This window comes from Populus nigra, chromosome 3, assembly GCF_951802175.1.
Source record: "Populus nigra chromosome 3, ddPopNigr1.1, whole genome shotgun sequence".
Classification (NCBI taxonomy): domain Eukaryota; kingdom Viridiplantae; phylum Streptophyta; class Magnoliopsida; order Malpighiales; family Salicaceae; genus Populus; species Populus nigra.
Genome location: NC_084854.1, coordinates 22,144,118 through 22,166,865, shown reverse-complemented (window position 1 = coordinate 22,166,865; position 22,748 = coordinate 22,144,118). Strand labels below are relative to the sequence as shown.

The following is a 22,748-nucleotide window of genomic DNA, read 5'->3' as shown; positions in this document are numbered from 1 at the left end:
TTATAATATATATTCCAAGTTAATATAATTTTTAAATTTAAATAAAAAAATAAATATATTCTCGTATATACCACAACACAAACAGAACAAATAACATATTACTTGAAAAAAAGTTTTTCTTGAGATGCAATTTATCCCTTCTCAAGACAAACACAAAGAGGAACCCAAATCAACACCTTATCTAGTGTTTTTAATCGATTTGTTTAATCATTTAAACCCAAACTTGTTCTTCTCGATTCAATTTACGAGTGAAAAAAACAACTAATCATGTTTTTTTAAAACAGTAAAAAAAAACTCAATTAAAAACCCAAATCCGCATGATCATATTTCTCAAGCAGAGCATCTCAAATTGCAATAAGAGGCAATGCTGTGATAATATTATGGTGCAGGTTGTAAGACTATCAGAACGTAAAATCTACAGTTATGATCCTGATTCTAATGCAGACCTATCATTAGAGAAATGAGCCGTGTAAGTTTCTGTCCTTCAAATAAAAATAAGTTCTGCTGTGGATTCTTTGAAGAAAGAGTTTTAACATGGATTCTGTTATTTGCAACAGTTTATCTTTCAATTTCTTTTTCTAGAACAAAATCCTAAAGCGGGTTGTGAGCTTCCGCTTTTACTGTTTTAGATGGGTCGATGCTCAAATCTAGAATGGGCTGGAATTTTATTTTTTAATTGATTTAACACCTAGATATGGAATAAAGAAGAAGATCTATAATCTTTTGCCTCCCCGCCATCTATTTTTTCTTCTTCTTTTGGACTGAAGATTTAGAACTGAGATGCAACTCCAAGATGTGAATGCCTACAAGTTGGGTGAAAAGCAACTATGGTGGTTTTTTATTCTATTATTAATGATGGTAAATGAAGATGTTGATTGTTAATTTTTGGGTTGTGGGCTTTTCTGACTATGAAAATCTTATAAATAAATTATATGAAATCTCTTTGTGATCGTGTTTGGGAGTATAATTGTGATTATTTTTCACAGTGTTTTTTATTAAAAAATATATCAAAATAATATTTTTTTTTGAAAAATTATTTTTGACAATAACGCATCAAAATGATTTAAAAACACCAAAAAATATTAATTTAAAACAAAGAAAAAAATAAATTTTTTTAATTTTTTACAAAAACACTTTTAAAACACAAAAATAAACAGGTAAAAAGGGTGGAAAAAATAGCAAGATTGGTGACTATGCTCTTTATATATATATATATATATATATATATATATATATATATATATATATATATATATATATATAAAGTGATGGTAATTTTGTAATTTTTAATATAAAAACTATTTAGTTATTAAATGAAATATAATGAAAATTATATAAATAATTTAATTTTTTTGTTGATTTGTTTTGTGTGTGAGGGTGTGGATATAAAATGTTATAAAATTATAAATGTGAATTATAATTTTTAAAAAAAAATCATGAAAAAAATAAGTAAATTATAATATAATTATCCCAAATTATCAATTTATTATACATTCCTAGCATAAATAAATAGATATTACGAAACTAGATATGTCAAATGCCTACATCACCCCCTCGGATTCATAATAGATTTTCTTACATATCATATTACATGTATAATTTTATTTTTTTTAACAAGAAAAACTAAACGCCTTCATTCAAATTATTCAATCTTTCTATGATTGAAATTAAGACATCAAGCAATATGGTCAAAATTAAGATATAAAAAATCATGAGTGTATAGTTTACTGGTTAAGTCCTAAATTTATTCCTTATAAGTCATTAATTCGAGTCTTACAAATCTCAGGGCCACTAAAAGCTTATATAGTCGTTAACTTCAAAACCTGTGAAATTAATCAAGTTACGTGCAAGCTAACTTGAATATCCTTGTTAATAAAAAAAAATTATAAAATAATAAATTACAAATAATAAAATCAAAACATAAAAATCTTCAAATCACCATAAACCAACAACTCAAAGGTTTCAAATCATTACAACCACCATTCAAATATTCAACCGTAAGTCACAACTTGGAAGTCTCGAAAGTTCCAGTGTTGGTCTAACCTGTAGAGGATTAAAAGGTACCGGAACTTGGAAATGGTCCACCCATGGCCCAATAGACACACAACACGCAACTAGGCTAGTTGCTCACTGTTTAGATGGACCTGACATGGGGCCAATCTAGATGCCGTCGGCAGCTTAACCATCAAGGTTCAAAGTTCTTTTTGTTACTGTGTTTTAAATTAAGTTCGGGTAGAATTTGATTTTTTATTTAAAATTAATTTTTAATATATTTTAAAATTATTTTAATGTACTAATATTTAAAATAATTTTTAAAAAATAAAAAAATATCATTTTAATATATTTTTAAATAAAAAATACTTTAAAAAACAACTATTATTATATTCTTGAATACCTTAAAAATTATCTTGTATTTTTCTAACAAAATAAAATACAATAAAAAAAATTTAACAATACAGTAATCACTTGCATCTTCTATATTCAAATCAAGCTTTTTTTCCGTAGCAATTTGTCTTCAGCAAGGTTGTCAATTATATTTCGTTTCTCCTAAAATGGCCGAAATATTTCATACCAATTCAAAAAACAAAACAAAACGGAATAATTTTCATCTCATTTTAAATCTTGATCCGTTCCGGATTTTTCGGCTAAATTTCAGCCGGAACGTTCTAGTTCCATTCCATATGTTCCGTTCTGCTCTTGAAAAGCCATTGAATCAAATTGAACATTGTTCAATTTAATTAATTAAATCATTCAAGTATGAAAAGCTCTTTTTCATTACTATTTTCAATAACAATGATATTAATAATAATATTGAAAATTATTATTACTATTTTCATTAACAATGATATTAATTTTATAAAATTAAATTTATCACTAATATATATGGTTTATATTCATGTTGTTTTTTTCATGTTTATACTTTGTAGGAATTTGAGCAAAATAAGGGATGCTTTAGATTTCATTAGCCTTGATAACATTAACCTAACTTTATATTTAAAATATTTGTGTTAAAACATTTTACTTTCATAATCTTTTAATATTTTATTTAAGTTGAATTACTTTAAGTTAAAGATCTATTTAATTTTGACTATTTAGAAATATTTTAAAATTTAAAATTATATTTGTTTGGCATTGTGTTTGTATTGCATAATTTATAATTAATTTATCTTGAATTTGAATTATGTTTGTTGAATATATATATATATATATATATATATATATATATATATATATAACCCCTGAAACACTTCGAAACTGAAACATTCTATTTCAATTGAAAAAACAAAACACCTACCAAAATAGAATTGACAACCTTTATCTTGAGTGGTTTTTATAGTTAGAGATTACCAAATTATTATAAAAAAACATAAAGAAAATGGGGATGGAAACCTATGAACAACGAATCACTTTGAATTTTTTTCTTTCATATTTTTTTTAATTGAATTATTTTTGTTCTCACTTAATAATTGTAGTTTATTTTCTCAAAATTAATTACTAGTAAACAATAAAATGATATCTGAAATTATAAATATGCAAGGTAACACAGGATAAATGAAAAAAATATCATAGGAGAAGGATATAATCCACCATAATGTTTTTTTTTTCTTTAATTTTTTTATCACTTGATTTTTTTTATTTTTTTCAATTTAACCCTTTCATATGGGGTTGTTTGGGGTTACTTGGGGTTGTGGTGCAACCCGCGTTTTATGATTTTTTTTATTTTTAAATTGTTTTGATGTGTTGATGTCAAAAATAATTTAAAAAAATAAAAAAAAAATTATTTTGTTGCATTTTCGAGTGAAAAAACACTTTAAAAAGCAACCGCTACAACACTATCAAACATCTCCTAAGTTGATTTGGGATTGAATTTAATGTTTTGTTTCAATTGGTTTTATAGGAGGGCTCTCGCAATATTAAGAATAAGTTTTGATATTGAATTAATTCTTAATTTGATAAAATAAAATTTAATTTTATTGATTCAAACTAATTAAAACCATAAAAACTTAATTTCAAACTGAAAAAAAAATTCATATCCTTTTTTTTAATAAATAATATTTGTATCTTAACTTTACAACTCGATTGTCTATTACAGTAAATAAATTTGTTTTTGTTTATTGACATATAATAACTTTTTATTTATTTTATTGAACACGTATATAAAATTTATAGTTTTTATTTAGATTTTATCTTGATAATAAAAAAATCCATTAATAATGCCCGTATACCTCTTTCTGCATTGAGAAAAAATTGTTGTATCCCGCAGCATAAGACAAAAATCAAACTAATATACTCTTCACAAGATTTGGCAAAAATCATCCGTTAATATACTCTTCACAAGATTTGGCAGATGAGGATGAGGACGAGGATGACGTCTTTTTCGCATGGAAAACTAATCCAGATTCAAGTTTATAATAATAATAATTATTACTATTACTATTACTATTATTACTATTATTATTAATAAAAAAAATTTAAAAATTATTATTATAAAAAAACTATAAATTTAATTTTAAAAGATAAAAAATTATAAAAACTTGAATCACAAGTTTAGTATTATTATTAATATTATAAATATTATTATTTATATTATAAATATTACTATTAGTATTATAATTAATGTTATAAATATTATTTTTAGATAAAATATTGTAACTAGACTAGAATTCTTGAATCTAGCTTTACAGATAAAAATAATATTTTTTAATTTTTATGCTAAAAAAAATTAATCTGCGAGATAACACGGTACCTAACTAGTATACTCTTCACAAGATTTGGCAAAAATCATCCGTTAAGATGATATAATAAAGACAAGTTTTCCTCTCAAGTCTATGCAAATGAGGATGAGGATGACGTCTTTGTCGCATGGAAAACTAAAATTGATATATAGACATAGACACACACTCATAAATTGTTTTCCGTCTTTTTGTCAAATATTATCAGACAATTGTTTTCTTTTTTATATAAATTTTACTATGTATTAAGATAAATTTGTCAAATATCACGCTCATCTTCTTACTTGTTTTCTAGCTAAATTTTAGCTAAAATATTTTTATATAAAAAAGAGTATTTTAACTAGTTTTTTAAAAATTATTATCACATTCATTTTTTTTAATAGAGAGTTATGTATATTTTATTATTATTATTATTTAAATCGATTAAAATTCAAATAATAAATTGATTATATTTAATAAACATATACTCAATGGCTATATTAACAATATGTTCTCAATAACTATATTTTAACAACTATATTTCAACGAATACTTATAGAAAGTTGGAAAATAATTCATAAATGAGACTCCATTTCCACATTTAACAATTAAAAGCAATGCAAGATACTTAGCTTATGGCAACTCCAAACTCATATACAACGTAGCCTAAAGGAATATAAAAATATGTTTGCAACCCATATTTCTTCTTGGTTCTAAGCAAGGGATAAATCCTATTGAGGTTAGGCAAAATTCAAAACTTGATTCCTATCAAGATTTGATAAATATTTTTTGAAGTATTAGTATTAGATCAATACAAGTTTTTTAACAATTTCCTAAGGGTTTTTAGACCCTGCATATAATGTTTACTATGGGTGTAAGACCAATACAAATTGCATAGAGAGTTCCCTTAATATTTTTCTAAGTATGGGTGTATGACCCATTTAAAATTTCAAAACTTTTTATCAGGGCTTTAGATCTTTTTTTTACCAGGGGTGTTAGACCCACATAGATTGCACAAGTCAATATAGAAATGAAAAGTAAAAACCAATTTCATAATGAAAAATATTACATGGATAAACCCTACAAGACCAGGGTTGTCTACGGGAAAGGATATGAAGAATGGAGGCTTAACTATCTAGCTTAGGATCCTCAACTAGATATTTTCTATGTTAGGGAGTAGCAACTCCAATAAGGAACACATATGTAAAATCAAGCACCAGGACTGAATGGCAAGTAACACTGAAGTCCACCTGTATTTCCATTAATTGGTTGAAGAAATATAGGGTGGATATGACAAGAAAGATCTTATCCTCAACCGTCTCGGACAAAGATGCATACCCTCCGAAAAATTCCTGGAACTCCTTAAAAGAGTTTCTCAAAGCCTTCAGCTATCCCCAAGAACTTTGGGCTTTTTCCCTGGCAGTAAGAAGCTCGGCCTTCAAACCATCTTAGGTGGCCTTCACCTTAAGGATCTCTTGTTTCAAGATATCCACTTGGTTATAAATGTCCTAAAGCAGTTTATTAGTAAAGCCTAACTGAAGAATAACGCCTTATATCTATTCCTTTTGTGATGAATAAGCCACATTGAGGTTCCTCAGTTTGGCCTTCACAATAGTTTTCTCTTCCTTTAGTTGTTAGAAGGTAGTCTGGTTTGCTCTATGTTTGGTAATGACCTCTTTTATGCGGTTCCTCTCGAACATCCAATGCCTTTTAGAATTGATGTCTATTATAAATGTCTTCCAAAAACAAGTGTTATGAATAATAGTCATAAAACCAAACAAAAAAGAAAAACAAGAAAGTTCCTTACATTAAATGTTATTTGTCTAATTAAGGACAAATGAAGGTTATAACACTCTTTAGACATCATTGAGATGCCTAATAGAATGGAGAGGATCCTCTCCAACAGTATCACTACCTCAAGGCCGGTCTTCTCAAAGCCTAACCTTCCATTAACAACAATCTCCATGAGTTATCTCTCCTCACTAGTTAATATGGGGGAAACTGAAAGGATCTCATTTAAAAGTGAGGTCAACAAAAACATCCTTAAAATCAGTCTCTTTAAGAACAACATAAGTAGAGGGCTCAATTGTTGTAACCTCTCCAAATAAAGTTAGAAGTTAAGGTAGGAGGAATGCACTACATGAACCTCTATAGTCGAAGCTTAAACATCAATTATCATAGAGGTAAAGACCATATTTCTTTTAAAGCAAGCAACAACATCCACAATCACTTCAAGATGGGGGGGTTAGATTTGTTTGACCCCTGAGTAGGGGAGTATAACTACCCCTAGCTTTTATTTCTATAAGAGTTTTGGTTTTCATCATTGTGTCCTCAAGGATAGGGAGTTCATCTGCTATGATAGGGTTGCTTTCTATCTCTTCTTTGGTCTCACTTTCACTCAAGTTAAGAGATAAAAACCCTCTCTGTGAACTCTTATTTGCAAACTTTACTGAAGTGTCTTCTTCTCTTTCAACTGTTAGTTTTGCACAAAAACAGAGTTAGCAGTGAACTTAGGTGTAACAAAAATAAAAGGAAATGAAGCTGCATACTTTGTAGCAAGGCCTGATAGAGCCCTCTGGCCATCCTATTGACTTCGTACTCAGTTGAGATTAATGCCAATACAACTCATGTTTTCTCCTCATTCGAACTCAAATGAGGTTTACTGTTAACTACAGGGGGAGACGCTCTCAAATAGTAGGAACAACTCTATATATGTTGTATCCTATCTATGAAGATGATTGACCTATTATACCTTATTATCAATCACCTTCCCATTTATTTTTTGACATGAGCAAGTTTTCTTTGTATGGTTCCCTTCATAGCTTATATGGGTCTAATGGTGAAGGTAAAAAAAACTAATGCATGTCATTGTCACCATTAGTACTAGCGACTAGATGGTAACATATCTTAATAATATTAACTATGGGCTCGATTCCAATGAGTCTAAAAAACTTATCGAAGACGAATAAGATTATCCACATGTTAGGATGCAGTTGACCTGGATTTAATTAGAAATATCTAAAAACTTCCCTCACAAATCCTTAAAGAGAGAAGATATACCCCAACACATACATACAAAAGGGGGCTGCAATTTCAAAATGACCTTAGGCAGAACCCAAACTCGGTTGACTGATATGCTTAATCTCGGCAGGTATGTAAGTTATGTACTCTTATGCATGCTGACCATTAATAAAATTTATGTCCTCCACCCCGATAATGCTAAGGGTATTATCCATGGGGGCCTGAAGTAGCCTTTCTCTCCCATGAGGTTCTCTAATAGCATCGAGGAAAAAGTTCCTGTGGGGAGAACAACTCTCCCCTTACTAGATATGGATGTTGGGGTTCTACCCTTTCTAACTCTAAGGCCCAGTTTGATGGATCCTTATCCCCTACTTTTCCCCCTAGTCTCAAGTTGAAAACTGAATTCCTCTTTGAAAGCAACAATGTCCCTGTTTCTAGGGACAAATCTAACTTCTTTTGGGACCATTTCTGTTTAGAGCAAAGAAAAAAAAAGAAGTCTTTGATGGAAAATACCTAGAATAACAGTTTCTTCCCAGATTAAAACAAAGGTGGCTCAGGCTTTTTCGGCAAAGCTTTTCATAAATTACAGAGAGTGAAAGTAAAAAAAAAGATAGAGGTAAGAACGACTAGGGTTATAAAAAATAAAATTTTTTCTCCCTCACCATTGGATAAACAACCTTTCATATCATTTTATATCCTTAAAAGTCTATTCAATTACTACATTGAATGCACACCGTCATTTTATTTTCCAAGGAAAACCCTTTTTTAAAAAGATAGGCCATCTATTCATTTCCTTCAAATAAAGACGAGACACATGGCCATAAAAAAATCCCAATAGTTCTACAAAAACAAATCTTATGGGAAAGGTAAAAAGTCTCTCAAGTAAAAAGATTTTCATTAAAATTGATAACATTTAAAAATCATTGCGTATTAAATACCCAAAGATTTAAGGGGCCACTAATAGATCAACGTGTTTTATACATGTTATTTTCCCCCTAAAATCCATGTTTTAAAAAAGGACCAAAGGCAGGGTGATGACCCAACATCTCTAAACTTAACTACGTGTTAAGCTAATGTACGTGTGGGTTTGTCAGCCCCAACATCTCTAGGCTCAACTATGCGTTGAGCCCAATTACATGTAGGTTTGACGAGTTGTTAAATTTAACACCCCAGACCTAGCTACGCGCTAAGCCGAGATACACGTGAGTCCAACAAGCTGCCATACCCAATATTCATGAGATCAGTTACGTGCTAAGTCCAGGTACACATGGGTCTAGCAAGTTGCCAGACCCAACATCCCTATGTCCAACTATACGCTGAGCCCATGTACATGTGGGTCCAATGAGTTGTAAGACCCAACATTTTTGGGCTCAGCTACGTGTTGAACCCATGTACATGTAGGTTCAATAGGCTGTCAGACTTGACATCCCTAGGCTCAGCATCTCGTCAAGCCCAGATGAATGTAAAACTAATGATCTTTTTAGGCCCCAAATTAGACCATAAAACTCTGTTTGTTTTGTCTTATAACCTTTAACATAAAATGTTAAGGTCAATGGTATTCTTCTCTCTATACCTCTAGGTGTATAAAAGTCTTCAAAAAGACCATTTACTTATCCTTCATTAATGACGTGTAAAAGATATTGATATATTTTTAATGTAGGTGTCAGGAAAATTTTCTCTAGTTAATCCCATCAAGGCAGATGACATTGCAACCCCTCCTTTCTATAAAAGAATAAGACTCATAAGATATAAAGACCCTATAAATCCTTCGACGAAGAAAGCTCACAATCTCCATTCTTATTGCATATTTTATTTTCATTCTCTCAGTAGAATATCATGGCCTTTTCTATACAAAAAAACATATTTATTTAAGCATTAAAAAATCCTTAAATACACTAAAGAAAACTTTTTATAGGTATCAACCACTGATCACCTTGACATTCCTGGCACCTGGTGCTAACTATTTTGGTTAAATTTTTTTTTTACTAAAACTAAAATATTAATTAATTATCCAACATATAAATTTTATTTATAAATTACTTAGATTTTCTAGACACCATCAACCTTATTAGCTTATCAAAAAGGATCTTAGAGAATGAACATTACATGGAAAATACCAAACAATCTCTCTTTAAACTCCGTGGATTTTTTTCTCAAATAAAAATTAATGAAAGTGTGAAACCGAGTAATTTTTTTATTCCTCAATTATTTTTTTATCATTTTTCATCATCAGCCCAGTCTGTTTACGGGCCCACATTTCCTTCTCCCAATTCAATGCAATAGAACACTCTCTCTCGCGAAAGTACCACTCTCTCCCTCCAAATCTTATATTCCTTCCTCCCTAAGCAAAAAATAAAAATAAAAAATCCCCCTTACCCCTCTCTCTCAAATCCCTAACCAATAGCAACCATGCAAGAACCAGAGCTTCACGATTTATCAGACGACGCTGATTACGCTGCCTCTCTTCAACAGGTACGGTATCAATAAATCACTCACATTTCCACTAAATTCAATTCAATTCACAAAAATTCTTTCATTTAATATTTAGGTTTTTCTTATGTTATTTTGATTTAGGGATCGGCGAGTATGATGATAACGAGGAGCGATAGCGGAAGGAGCACTTCGTCGAGCTTACCGGAAGGAGCAGAAATTGTGTATTTGAAAGATAACGTGACGATTCATCCCACTCAGTATGCGTCTGAGAGAATTAGTGGTCGGTTGAAGCTCATCAAGCAAGGCTCTTCTCTTTTTATGGTATATAAATTAGGTTCTCTTCCTTTTCTTTAAATCAGTTTATTAATCATCTTTTTCTCTTCTCTGTGTTTTAATGTAATTGTCTAGCGAATTTATGCTAAAACGTGGATATTTTTGTGGTTATGGTAGACGTGGATTCCGTACAAAGGGCAGAGTACGAATGCGAGGCTGTCGGAGAGAGGTTGTGTTTCTGAACTGTTAATTTGTTGAATTAAGAGTGTTATAATATACTGGAGTGAATGTGATATGGTCGGTGAAATTGTTGGTGTGGTTTTGTTTTTGTAGATAGAAATCTTTACACCATAAGGGCTGTGCCTTTTACGGATGTGCGGTCTATTCGTCGACGTACTCCTACCCTTGGGTGGCAGTACATAATTGTTGTTTTGTCATCAGGTATATATATTTTTTCCTTTCATGGAGGCTGTATTATTAAGTGATAGTGGATTTAGAGTTTTTAAATGCCCGAAGCTGCTTTTAACAAGTGAATAAAGATCATTAAATGCTTGAATAATTTTAGTCTAAGAAATGGCTAATGTTTTAGTTGATAGAACTTTTGTAGCATTGATGTACGATATATGTCAGATCCCAAGCATCATATTTTTTCATGGATTTCTCACTTTGTTACGGATTGATGTTGTTATGAAATTACTGGGAGGCATTAATGAAGATGAGTGAAATGAGATTATGAAGAATTTGGTACTTTGTAATGGCAATCTTTATTGTGTGGCCTCTTTTTTTTTTTGTGACATTTGTATTGAGGAGAATAGCTTTATTTTATTTACATTTTTACTTTATCAAGGTATGATAATATTTGTATCTATTTATGAGCTATTATTTTTATTCATCTTGTTTAATTTTATTTCGAGGTGATTATTTCTACTTCTAGTCACTGTTGTTTGGTTGGTGTATTTGTGTTCTATGTTGATGATTATGAGTTTTGGGGTTTAAAATTGAATCCATCGATACCTGGTTTTATTTCTCCTCATTTTTAAAATGGAGGTGTTTTGCAGGACTCGCATTTCCTCAACTTTACTTCTACAATGGAGGAGTCAAAGAGTTCCTTGCTACAATAAAGCAACATGTTTTTATTGTGAGGTTGGCTACTGATTTAGTCTGCAACTCCTTTTATTTTGAGATTCTCTTCCTCTACCTCTTCCTGTCTATCTATAAATACCTACATTATAAAGATGCATATTTAGATATTATAAGAGCATCTCTAATATATTGAAGTTACATTTATTTATGCTTCACATGGGGAACATTTTACATTTAGAATTGACCACTGATTTCATTTTTTTATCCTTGGTGCCTTGTTTCCTAATCTCTTTGTGCTTTGTGGTAAGAAAGGCTGTAAGGTTATTCTCGAAATTTGACAAGGATTAAGTGAAGACCTTGCTTGGTAAGATACAAGGACTAAGCCTGGCCTTACTTGGGCTATGGCCAAATGGAATTTTGGCCTCATGGAATCGTTTCTCCTTGTAGAAATGGGTTGGATGGTGGGGTTATCGGTTCTCTTTCTTTTAAGCCTGTTTATGACAGGAAAAAAAGAGAGAGAAAGAAAAGAAAATAATCAGTTTATCGGTGACTTGTTGCTTCGTTCTGCAAACATTGTTGTTTGGAAAGGTAAGTTTAAAAAGCATAGGGAAGGGGTAGCAGCATGAAGTTTGTCCTGTCATGTCTTGCGTAGAGTTTCTGATATGAGAGAAATGATTATACTTTTGAGGGTTTAAAACTTTTAGTACAAAGGTTGATGTAAAAGAACTGTTTTGGTCACAATCTTAGGGATTTCTTTGGTTTGCTGGTTTTTTCTCTTTCTTCTGGGGTCTTATAAGTACTCGTTTCTTTTGGGAGCTGGGTTTCTTGCAATTTTTCCTCTCATTGTTGCACGTTTTCTTTTGTACTTGTTCAGTCCTCTACATACTTTCTATATGCTTCTTTGTTGCCCCTTTGCTCTTTTTTTTTTCCCTTTCAACTTAAATAACAGAAGAATGTTGTTTGGCATGAGCGTGGCATCGAGCATGACACTTTATATGAACTGTGCTGTTAAGTCAGGTTTAATGCATTCTTTTAGATTAAGTGCTCGTTTTTTTTTTATTATTATTTTTTATGGTGGAAGGGAACCTAGTTACACCTTAGAGACTGAGACATCCTTCAAAAGAATTAAGTGAAAAAAAAGAAGAAGAGTAGAGCAGAAGTGCCTTCTCCCAGAAAGGCCCCACGATTTTAATCGTCGTCACGTCTTTTGGTTGTGCATTTCAGGATATTTTTCAGTTATAAGATTAATTTGTATATGACGACGTCCTTAAACTTGTTTGCTCTTACATATATCTGGATCTTATTTATCATTAGAGATGCTATTTCTATAATCTTGTTGCTGTACATCACATTTACAGATCATTGGAAGATGCAAATGTATTTCTGGTGAATGATTTTCAAAATCCCCTGCAGGTGTGCATGAACGGTTCTCTATTCTCTCTCTTTTTAGATAACTGGTAATCAGTCACTTTCAATTGCAAATATTGCTTTTAGATGTTGGTTTGCATTAGGCATTGCTTTCTTCTAGGTTGTCCAATCTCGGTCATTTCTGATATGTTTCCAGGCCTATCCCTTGAATTGATCTAGATCCTGATATGTTTGGTTGCCATGTTCTTACATTTCACTTTGTCTTTGTCTTCTTTCTTTCTTTTAATGGGTTTTAACTGGGTTTTGCAGAAAACCTTGTCCTCTTTAGAGTTGCCTGTTTATATTGCAAGTGGACCATCTGCATCCGTTTCAGATGGTGGTGAATCTTCATCTTGTGAACTCCAAGAGAGGATCGGTGACTCTATCCGTGATGAAATTCCTAGGCCTTCTCAAAATCCTGGGAGGCAGAAGCATAAGAGTCATGATCCTGCTCGAGATCTTACGATCCATGTATTGGAAAAATTCTCTCTTGTGACCAAATTTGCTCGGGACACAAGTTCACAACTATTTCGAGAAAGTAATAGCAATGGCTATGGTGCTGTAGAAAGGAAAAGTTCTAGCTACTCTCTCACTGATGTCCCCCATAAGCCATCCATGGATGCAGAGATAGCTCTCGAGGAAGGTCCTGTTCCCTCAGATCCTCTGGAGGTAACCATTTTCTATTTCAAATCTATTAGTTTTTTGGGACCCTCTGGAGTTTAATTAAATTTTTGGTTTTGCTGTGTCCTGCTTCTAAAAGCTAATATATTTTTAACACATTGGATGTACACTTCATAATATATTCACTTCTCATTTGAACATAACCCTTAATGTGCACATCATCATTAGGTTTGCAAATGCATTTGAAACTGGGATTGGCATAGATATTTGCCATTTGGTACTCTATATCTAACTTGCAGTTTAGTTATGCCATTGTTGGGCTTTTGCATATAGGTTTTTTGACAGTGTATGTTGCTGAACATTTTGTTTTTTTCACTTTTGTGTGAATCTAACCATGCAGAATTTACTTGCAACTTTTGAATTTAATGTATCGATTTTCTGTTCTTGTTTTGTTTTTTTCTGTTTCTTTCATCCTCTTTTTGTGTTGAGGAAATTTTTTATAAGCCATGCTGATTGTGTTAACTAGCAAATGGAATGGTGCAACCGATTCTTTCTCTCAATAATATATTGTATTTTAAAAAAGAAGGGCGTGACTGACTGGTGTAGTGCCCGATGCATTGGAAGTTCACAAAGACTAGTTTAGACCTGCAGGCTTACCATTAAGTTTTTAGTAATAGCATGAATAATGATTTGAATCCGCCATTTACCAGTCAAGCTATTGGGGCTAGCTTAATCATTTTCAGTAGGCTAGTGTTTTATCCATGGGGACTTGTTGGAAATGGGTGGTATTTTTCATGTATTTAATTAGTTATAAAATCTATCAAAGAAGCTATCTTGAATGTGGTAAACATAAGATTTTCTTGGGAGCCAGACACCTTTTGTGAACTTTTTACTGGGATAAGTTTGATTGTGCCAAATTCTCACCATATCACTTACCGGCTAGTAGTGTTTTGTCAGTGGAAGTATCATATTTAAAGATCGAGAGCTTTATCCTCCTGGTTCAATTCAGGCTTCGAGTTATTTTGGCTGGGAAAATTTGAACTTCTATTCCAGTGTCGTCTGATGCAGACCTCCATTCTTTTTAAACAGACAATCATATGTAGGAAACATGATCATGGTGAGGAGGCTGACACAAATGTGGGAACTTTTGAGCTAATCAATTCTAAGGAGGTATAGAAGGAGCCTTTATGGTTTAATTTAGTGTCTAGTTCATTTCTCTGCTCTCCCGTAGTGATTATCAGCTCACAAAATATATCAATGGGAGATGGTATTCTACCCATAATATCTGGAAAAGTCTCTTCTTTTTTCCATTTCTCCTTTATGACTCATCTACAAAAAAAGCACATTGACTGAGCTCAATACAAATTACAGCAACTGAGCTCAATACGAATCACATCGACTCAAAACAATATGTTCTTTAACGTACCGGCACTGTATTATTCATGTGACATGCCATCCTTCTTGATTGTTCTTACATGAAGTTGGAATAAGAATGTGGTAGTTGGGGGTTATGGATCCATAGTAGAGATGTAAGGTGCTGGTCATGAAAAATATTGGAATATACACAAGGCGGGGTTGGAAGAGTGGGAAAATTGGTTTTCCAAGCATTACGATATTGATGCTGCTTCCATTGCTTTGCAAAGTCTTAAGTCCCCATTTTATTTTTTATTTGGGTGCATTGTGTCAGTATATGACTTGATTTTGGGAATTATTATGATAGAACATCTTCCCTGATGTAGTTAAGAGGGAAACACAGCAACAGATCAGCAGACATAAGCCGACATAAGTGAGAAAGAATTTAGAACTAGGTATTTTATTATAGTGTTTAAGAAAAACATCAAGTTTCTGAAATTCATTGATGAAAGGAATAATATGATGGCAGTAATTTTGTCTTACGGCTTATTTATACTAGAATAAGATCTCTAACCCCAGCCTTAGATTGAACCCTTAAACAGAACTTCTAATCCTAGTCACCCACCCAAATACTTTTAAGAAAAACATGAATTTCTAGTTAATAAAAAAAGCTCATGACTGGAGCAATTCTGCTGTCTTTTGATCGTAGATCAGAAAATTTAGTCATATCCAGGTGATTGCTGCTAGTTGAATTAAATCTGAGAATTGTTACATTAAAATACATCAACTTCGCATCTGTTGGTTGTTAAAGTAGAAGCCCTAAACATAAGCGAGTCTTACATTTGAGGGGTTTGACACGGTAGCATCTCAGATTTCATATCTTGATCCTACTCAAGGATCAAAACAAGAACTGAGTGTGCCCTTATGCATGCTTGTTCTTTTCATTTTCTTCACTTGCTTTAAAAAAGTTAGATTGTAGATCTCCATGTACTTAATGGTGTGTAACTTTTCCTGCCATGTGATTTCAGTGCTTCCTTTAGGATATTAAATGCCACAGAAGAAAAGCACTGTAATTGCTAACTACTTGATTTAGCGTTTCTATTAAGAAATTGAAGATGATAAAGATTTTCTTGGGATGATTTAAACTGTGTTTTGTGGATTTTTTTCCTGTGTTGATCAATATATAAATATTGTTCTTATTTTTGGATGTGAGATTAATTCTTTTCCCCACTTCTGTATGGCAGTTCGATAAAATGACACTTGTATGGGGAAAACCACGACAGCCACCCTTGGGGTCAGAAGAGGTCAGGCTTTTTTTCCTGAAGATAAATTCTCTATCATTTTTAATGATAAATCTGTCAATATGAATTTCTGTCAAGTTACTGCCCACAAATTCATTTGAAATAATTTCATTTCCAGCACTCTTAATGTTTTTTCTGCTGTTGCTTTTTATTTTGGTCTCAGACACTTCCTTGAATTGACCCAAATGCTCCTTTATTTTTGGCATTTTACCTGAAGGGGTTCTATTTTGATTCTGTGCCCATGCTCACCTTCCTCTGTATCAATTTTAAAAGTAGATGGTGTGTGCATTAGGGGTGAGCAAAAAAACCGATTAAACCTAGATAACCAGAAAAAACCGAACCGTGAAAAAAACCGATTAAACCAATAAAAAAACAATTCGGTTCGGTCCGGTTTCGGTTTTTAAAGGCTGAAACTGAATAAAATGAACCAAACCAGTTCAAATAGAAATAAAAAAACCGGTGGTACTATAAATAGCTTTCCATACCCATCTACCTTTTAGTTTCTTCTTCTAACGCTAGCAAACCCAGCTCCCTCCGACCTCATCCCTCTTGTTCAATCTCTCGATCAAATCTTCATCTCTCAACCTTTATGTCTCTAAATCAAAGCTAGCAGTTGCTCCTTCAAGTTCTTTGCTCCTCCAAGAGTTGGATGAGAAATTTGATGCTGCCTATTCTCTTTTCAAAATTGTTTTTTCTTCCTTTTGTCATGTTAAAAGCCTGTTTTCTTGAGTACTAGATTTCAGAAGTAGTTTCTAATTTGCAGTTTCTTTAAATCAGACTGACATATGCAGCCACTCACTATTAGATGCATGAGTTCTAGGAGATTCATCTCAACATGCTTCTAGATTATTACTTCACTATCCTTAACTGGTCCTGTGATACAGCAACTTCTACTAAGTTAATGCTGTCATACCAATATTGAGACTTATCAGATTGCTCAATGCAACTAGTAACTTTTCTTTTGATTTCTGTAGATCTATTATATATTCATTTCCCAGATTTATTTACGAGGTTGCTGGTTTGCTACAACATGTTGCGACTACTGTCATGGATGTTGTGAGAACATTAACTTAGTAGAAACTGGTTTTTTCTGGTTTTTCCCTTCAATTAACTGAACCAAACTGAACCGAAACTGGTTGGTTTGAACCGGTTTCGGTTTCGTTTTTTTTTGTAAAAAAAAATTGGTTCGGTTATTTTTTAAGGTGAAAACCGGACCGAACTGAAAATGCTCACCCCTAGTGTGCATAATATGTTATACACATGCTGACTCATTATGTGTTTTTAGAATTTGCGTTTTCTTAAATCAAAAATATAATCATGATTATCTTCTGGGTAAAAGTTTGATTGATAAAGAGTTGGCTCATGATTTAATTGCTGCTGACATTTTTCTTTGATTTAACACTAGGGTATGCAACGGTCCTTGAACCGGATGTGTTTTCCCATCATAGTCAATTTAATTTGAAGTATCATCTGTAAACCTTGTAGTATAAGCCATGTTACAATGATAGTCCTTGGATGGCTGTGGTTTTTTTAACTCTGATTTGACATTTATTGCTATTACTCGATCTTATTGTTTTAAGTTCATATGCCAAACGCCCAAACCCTTGTGAGTTCAAGGGTTACAGATCCACCCTGAGGAACCATTTATTGTTGTCATAAATCGATTTAAATTTGTTCATTTCATATGCTGAAGCATTGAAGATGGATTTTGCAGTCCTTTGGCCCTTAATTCTGATTTTTTACTCAAGACATTGAATGTACATGCCACAACTGTTCTTCTTGTTTTCAAATTTTTGTTGTATTTTCAGTGGGCTACTTTCTTGGATTCTGAAGGGCGAGTCATGGATTCAAAAGCCTTAAAAAAGAGAATATTCTATGGTGGAGTTGAGCACACAACACGCAGAGAGGTTTGTTGTTTACTATCATTAAACGACTGTTTTATGAGACATTCTTTGGTTTAATATGTTATTCTTCCTAGGATTAACAATGATGAATATAGGTCTGGCCATTTTTGCTGGGATATCATGCTTATGATTCAACGTATGCGGAGAGGGAATACCTCAAGTCTTCCAAAAAGTCAGAGTATGAGACAGTAAGACAACAATGGCAGGTTTGTTGTAATTCTCAGTTTTCCACACATCACTGTGTGCTTATGTTTCTGCCTGATATGTTTCATGGAGGTTTTTTCCCCCTTCCTTGTTGAAGATTGGGTTTTAGACACCCTTTCATGTTGATGATTGAATTTGTGTTTTTTTCCTCTTTGCATGGGCTTTTATTTCTACTTTCAACTGTTTCATGAAACATGCTATTTTGTTGCCTGCATTTCACTTGGTTTGGCTTATATGATTGCTATGAGGTTCAATGATTGTTAATGCATTGTTGTGGAATGGAAAAGGTGATTTGCCTTCATATTGTCTCACTTTCTCACTATAATAACCAACTGAACAAAATGCACAACAAGAAGAGCAACTTTTGAGACTTCTTTTGTCAATCATATGTGATCCCTTGGCGGATTAAGTGCACCATACACTCAAATGAACTGAGTATTTGTGTGGTTCAACCATGCTTTAGGGGGGAAAAAGCTTCTAGCTCATCCTTCTGTCTCTCATAATCAGCTAAAAACAGTGCTTTGCTTTCAAGCACATGGGGCCAAAGAGACCTTAAGACTCAGTCTCAAACTATTCAGAGTTAGATGCATGGATTTTATTTTTTTATCCAGCTCTGTGTTAGGCTAAATCTTTGCTTTTTACACCCAGGGAGATGAAATTTCGTTGTCTGTCTGTTTTTCAGCCTAATTGCTTGTACTTTCACTTGAAATTAGTTTTGCTTGTTAGGCCAAAGTGCAAAACTACTTTCTAATCTGATTTTTGACTCTTTTTTTCCCCACATAAAATACAATGTTTTATTTAGGAATAGTTGACATTACATTTTTAAGGTTAGGTTAAACCGTAAGTACGATAACTATGTTTGGGTCTCCCTGTCAGGACAGCAGGTGCTTTCAATCATCTTTAACAGTTGTCATTGCTATTCTTCTAATCTTCTTTGAAGAAGTTTCCTGAGGCTTAATACACGCCTTTTTTTGCTCCTGCAGAGTATCTCTACTGAACAAGCAAAGAGATTTACAAAATTTAGGGAAAGGAAGGGCCTTATAGACAAAGATGTGGTATGCATGAAGCTATTGTTACTGTTTTCAAGTTTTAAATTATTTATTTTACGACATCAAATTAAAATATATTTAAGTTAATTCTAATAGCTGTTTTGTTGTGTGCTCAAGGTGAGGACTGATAGAGCGCTGTCTTTCTATGATGGGGATGATAATCCAAATGTGAATATCTTACGTGATATTCTGTTGACGTACTCCTTCTATAACTTTGATCTTGGTTACTGTCAGGTAGTTACCTCATTTCTGCAGTTTTTTTGTTGAAGGAGATGCTTTTTGTTATCCTTTCTGACAATCATGGAGTCTTTTTTGTTTTCCTGTTTGGTGCCTATTTCTATATTTTGCATTAATGTAACTTTGGAAGTACTGTAATGCATGTCAATAATTGCATTCAGGGAGGTGTTACTTTGTTGTAATTAGCAACTTTTAGTTCTTAGCAGCTGCTTGATCTTGTTAGTCCTTTCCACCTATACTTTTGTTTCTACTCTTCTTTTTATTGTACTTCCATTTCTATTCTTTTTCATGCACTTTATGTTATTCCTTGTTACTTGCTCTCATCCTGGTACGCGGACTGTAAATAAACAACATGGTTTCAATGAGGATAAGTTTAGTAATTCTTAGTTGCAGTTTATCTTAGTGTTGTCTCATATGCTCTCATCCAGGTTCAGAAAACAGCTAAGAGTGGGTTAAAAATTGCCTTTTCCTGTTGGGAAATAAAATGTCAAGTGAATATATTCAAGGCCCCTTTTCCATCCTATTTGGGAAATGGGTATAGTGGGGATGCTGAATATTCATGTCTTTGCCCTTTTTTTCTCAGGGTATGAGTGATTTACTATCTCCAATTTTGTTTGTGATGGAGGATGAATCAGAATCGTTTTGGTGTTTTGTGGCACTGATGGAACGTCTTGGACCCAATTTTAATCGCGATCAAAATGGCATGCACTCTCAGCTTTTTGCATTATCCAAGGTCTCTCTCTCCATCCCCCCTACAAGCCTATCTATTTTCTTTTCTTTTCTTTTTTCTCAGAAATTTATATATATTTTGACAATTCATCTATTGAACGATATCCCATCTTAAATTTAGAGTCTGTTTGCTTCTTTAGTGAAATTCAAAGGCCTTCTGGCTTAATTAATTCTGATGATCTTCTGTCTTGTGTCACTGTATAATTTACAATATCAAATTGTGAATGGTAGACAATCATTTTTTTGGGATGTTATAGCTTTGGATAAAGGTTAGGTGTTGGCTGGGTTTTCAGTAAATTGTTTTGTTAGGCTGCAGTTACAAACTGAACTAACTTTTACTATTCTTATCGCAGCTGGTGGAGTTGCTTGATTGCCCATTACATAACTATTTCAAGCAGAATGACTGCTTGAATTACTTCTTTTGTTTCCGCTGGGTTCTAATACAATTTAAAAGGTCAGATAAGTGGATATTTGTTCCTCTTTTTTCTGCTCTGTCTTTTTAATGAAGCTGCTGGCATACCCTTTCACTGCCCTTTTTTCCTTTGCAATTACAAACATAGTATAGTGGATATAATTTTTTTTTCTCGTATAAAAGTTAATTAATATATATATATATATATATATATAAGATGCTCAACACTGATGTTGATTTTCAGCGAGTTCAGTTTAGCTTCAATTTAAAACAATTATAGTAGCAAGTCTAATGTTGTTTCACCAAGAAGAAGATACTTGCATGCATTCTATAATCATTGTCTCAAAAAACTCGGATGCTTGCTGGGGTTAGTGATGAAAGGTACATAATTTACTAGTTTGCAATACTTCTTGAGTGTATTGGCTTCGAATAAATTCCAGAAGGGAATATTTACAATAAAGTACAGCATCTGGGACCTCTCCTTGATTGAGAAGATTGATACAGAATACCATGCTGGACAAGACACGCAGATGCATTATTTTTTTGTGACTAATAGAAAACCAGATTTGGGATGAGATATGTATGGAGAAAATCATTCTCAAACATCACTATGGTGTAAATCCAAAACAAAAAAAAGAGAAGAAAACAAATCACAATGGTGCAAGTAACTACATTCAGTGATGTTTTCGTATCCTGAGTATCCGAACGCTATCACTATGCTCCTTTATTGCTAGAAATCAAAGGAAATATGGTGTTATTGCTTTATTTTTCTCACTATGATTTACCAAATTTTCAGGGAATTTGAATACAAGAAAACAATGCGATTGTGGGAGGTGTTGTGGACCCACTACTTGTCTGAGCATCTGCACCTGTATGTATGTGTTGCAATCTTGAAGCGATACCGCAAGAAGATAATGGGGGAGCGCATGGACTTTGACACGCTCTTGAAATTTATCAATGAGCTGAGTGGCCATATTGACCTTGACGCAATTCTTAGAGATGCAGAGGCTCTGTGCATATGTGCTGGTGAGAATGGTGCTGCTCACATCCCACCAGGAACTCCACCTTCATTGCCTACTGAGAATGAGAATGCTTTATTATATGCTCAAGATGATGAAGTACTGTAATACAGTTCTTCTCATTGGTAAGATATAACCGGCTTTATTTTTTGTTTTCTTCATCAAATAGCTGTGTATAATTGCTGTTTTTTCGAAATAAAATGTTAATAATCAAGCAATCAACTCCATTTTGCTGTCCTCCTTTAAATGACATTATCATGTGTATTGTTGCGTGAGAGTATATAACTTGGCTGGACTGACAGTCGCCTCTTGTTACTTTATTATTTATCAATCACATTTCCCTCAGAGAGGGAGATGTTTGTGGGTTTCCATCTTCCTGTTCAGTCTCTCCTGTGAAATCATCTACTTTCTAGCTTCTCGTGGTAGAAAGAGACATTTTCGGAGGGATGTGTGAACATACGCGTACCAATCAGCTGATTGTGATGGTTTTCTTTTCTTCTTCGAACAAAAGATGGCGCTTTTTTTTATATATATAAAAAATAGAATTATAAAAAACCACACTTTATTTTAGATGTATTATTTAATCTGCAACCTCTTCAATCTCAATAACAACTAGCAGGCTCCATGTTCAATAAATACAGATTGTTTAAAAAGTGTTATTTTCCGACTATCATGGTAAAAAAAAATTTGTGGGTAAAATATCATAATCCAAAAATCATTTAGGGATTTAACATATTTTATCAAGTCATAAAAAATATTGTGACTCGATGATGAGATACTTTCAGAGGCAGGGTTTTTAGCAATTAATTATCTGCCTAAAAAAATCACAATAGCACAATTCATATAATTTAAATAATTAGTTTTCCAGTCTAAAAATACAATTCATGTAAGCAACAAATAATATTTTTAATTCTAATTAACAAAATTATGCATATAATTAACATAATATTTTATTAAAATTAAACTTACCATGTATATATTCATAATTCT

At 32.7% G+C, this 22,748-nt stretch overlaps 1 protein-coding gene across 1 annotated transcript; it reads left to right on the top strand.

The window, feature by feature from the left end:
* The first annotated feature begins 10,036 nt into the window (after positions 1-10,036).
* Positions 10,037-22,129, top strand: LOC133688621 (uncharacterized). Its single transcript, XM_062108168.1, has 15 exons — positions 10,037-10,205; positions 10,308-10,487; positions 10,617-10,668; positions 10,773-10,880; positions 11,498-11,582; positions 12,881-12,935; positions 13,200-13,598; positions 16,148-16,207; positions 18,013-18,111; positions 18,204-18,314; positions 19,296-19,367; positions 19,479-19,595; positions 20,182-20,331; positions 20,681-20,781; positions 21,536-22,129. The coding sequence occupies exons 1-15, from the start codon at positions 10,143-10,145 to the stop codon at positions 21,864-21,866; spliced, it is 1,983 nt and encodes a 660-aa protein (XP_061964152.1). The 5' UTR covers positions 10,037-10,142; the 3' UTR covers positions 21,867-22,129.
* Positions 22,130-22,748: the final 619 nt, after the last annotated feature.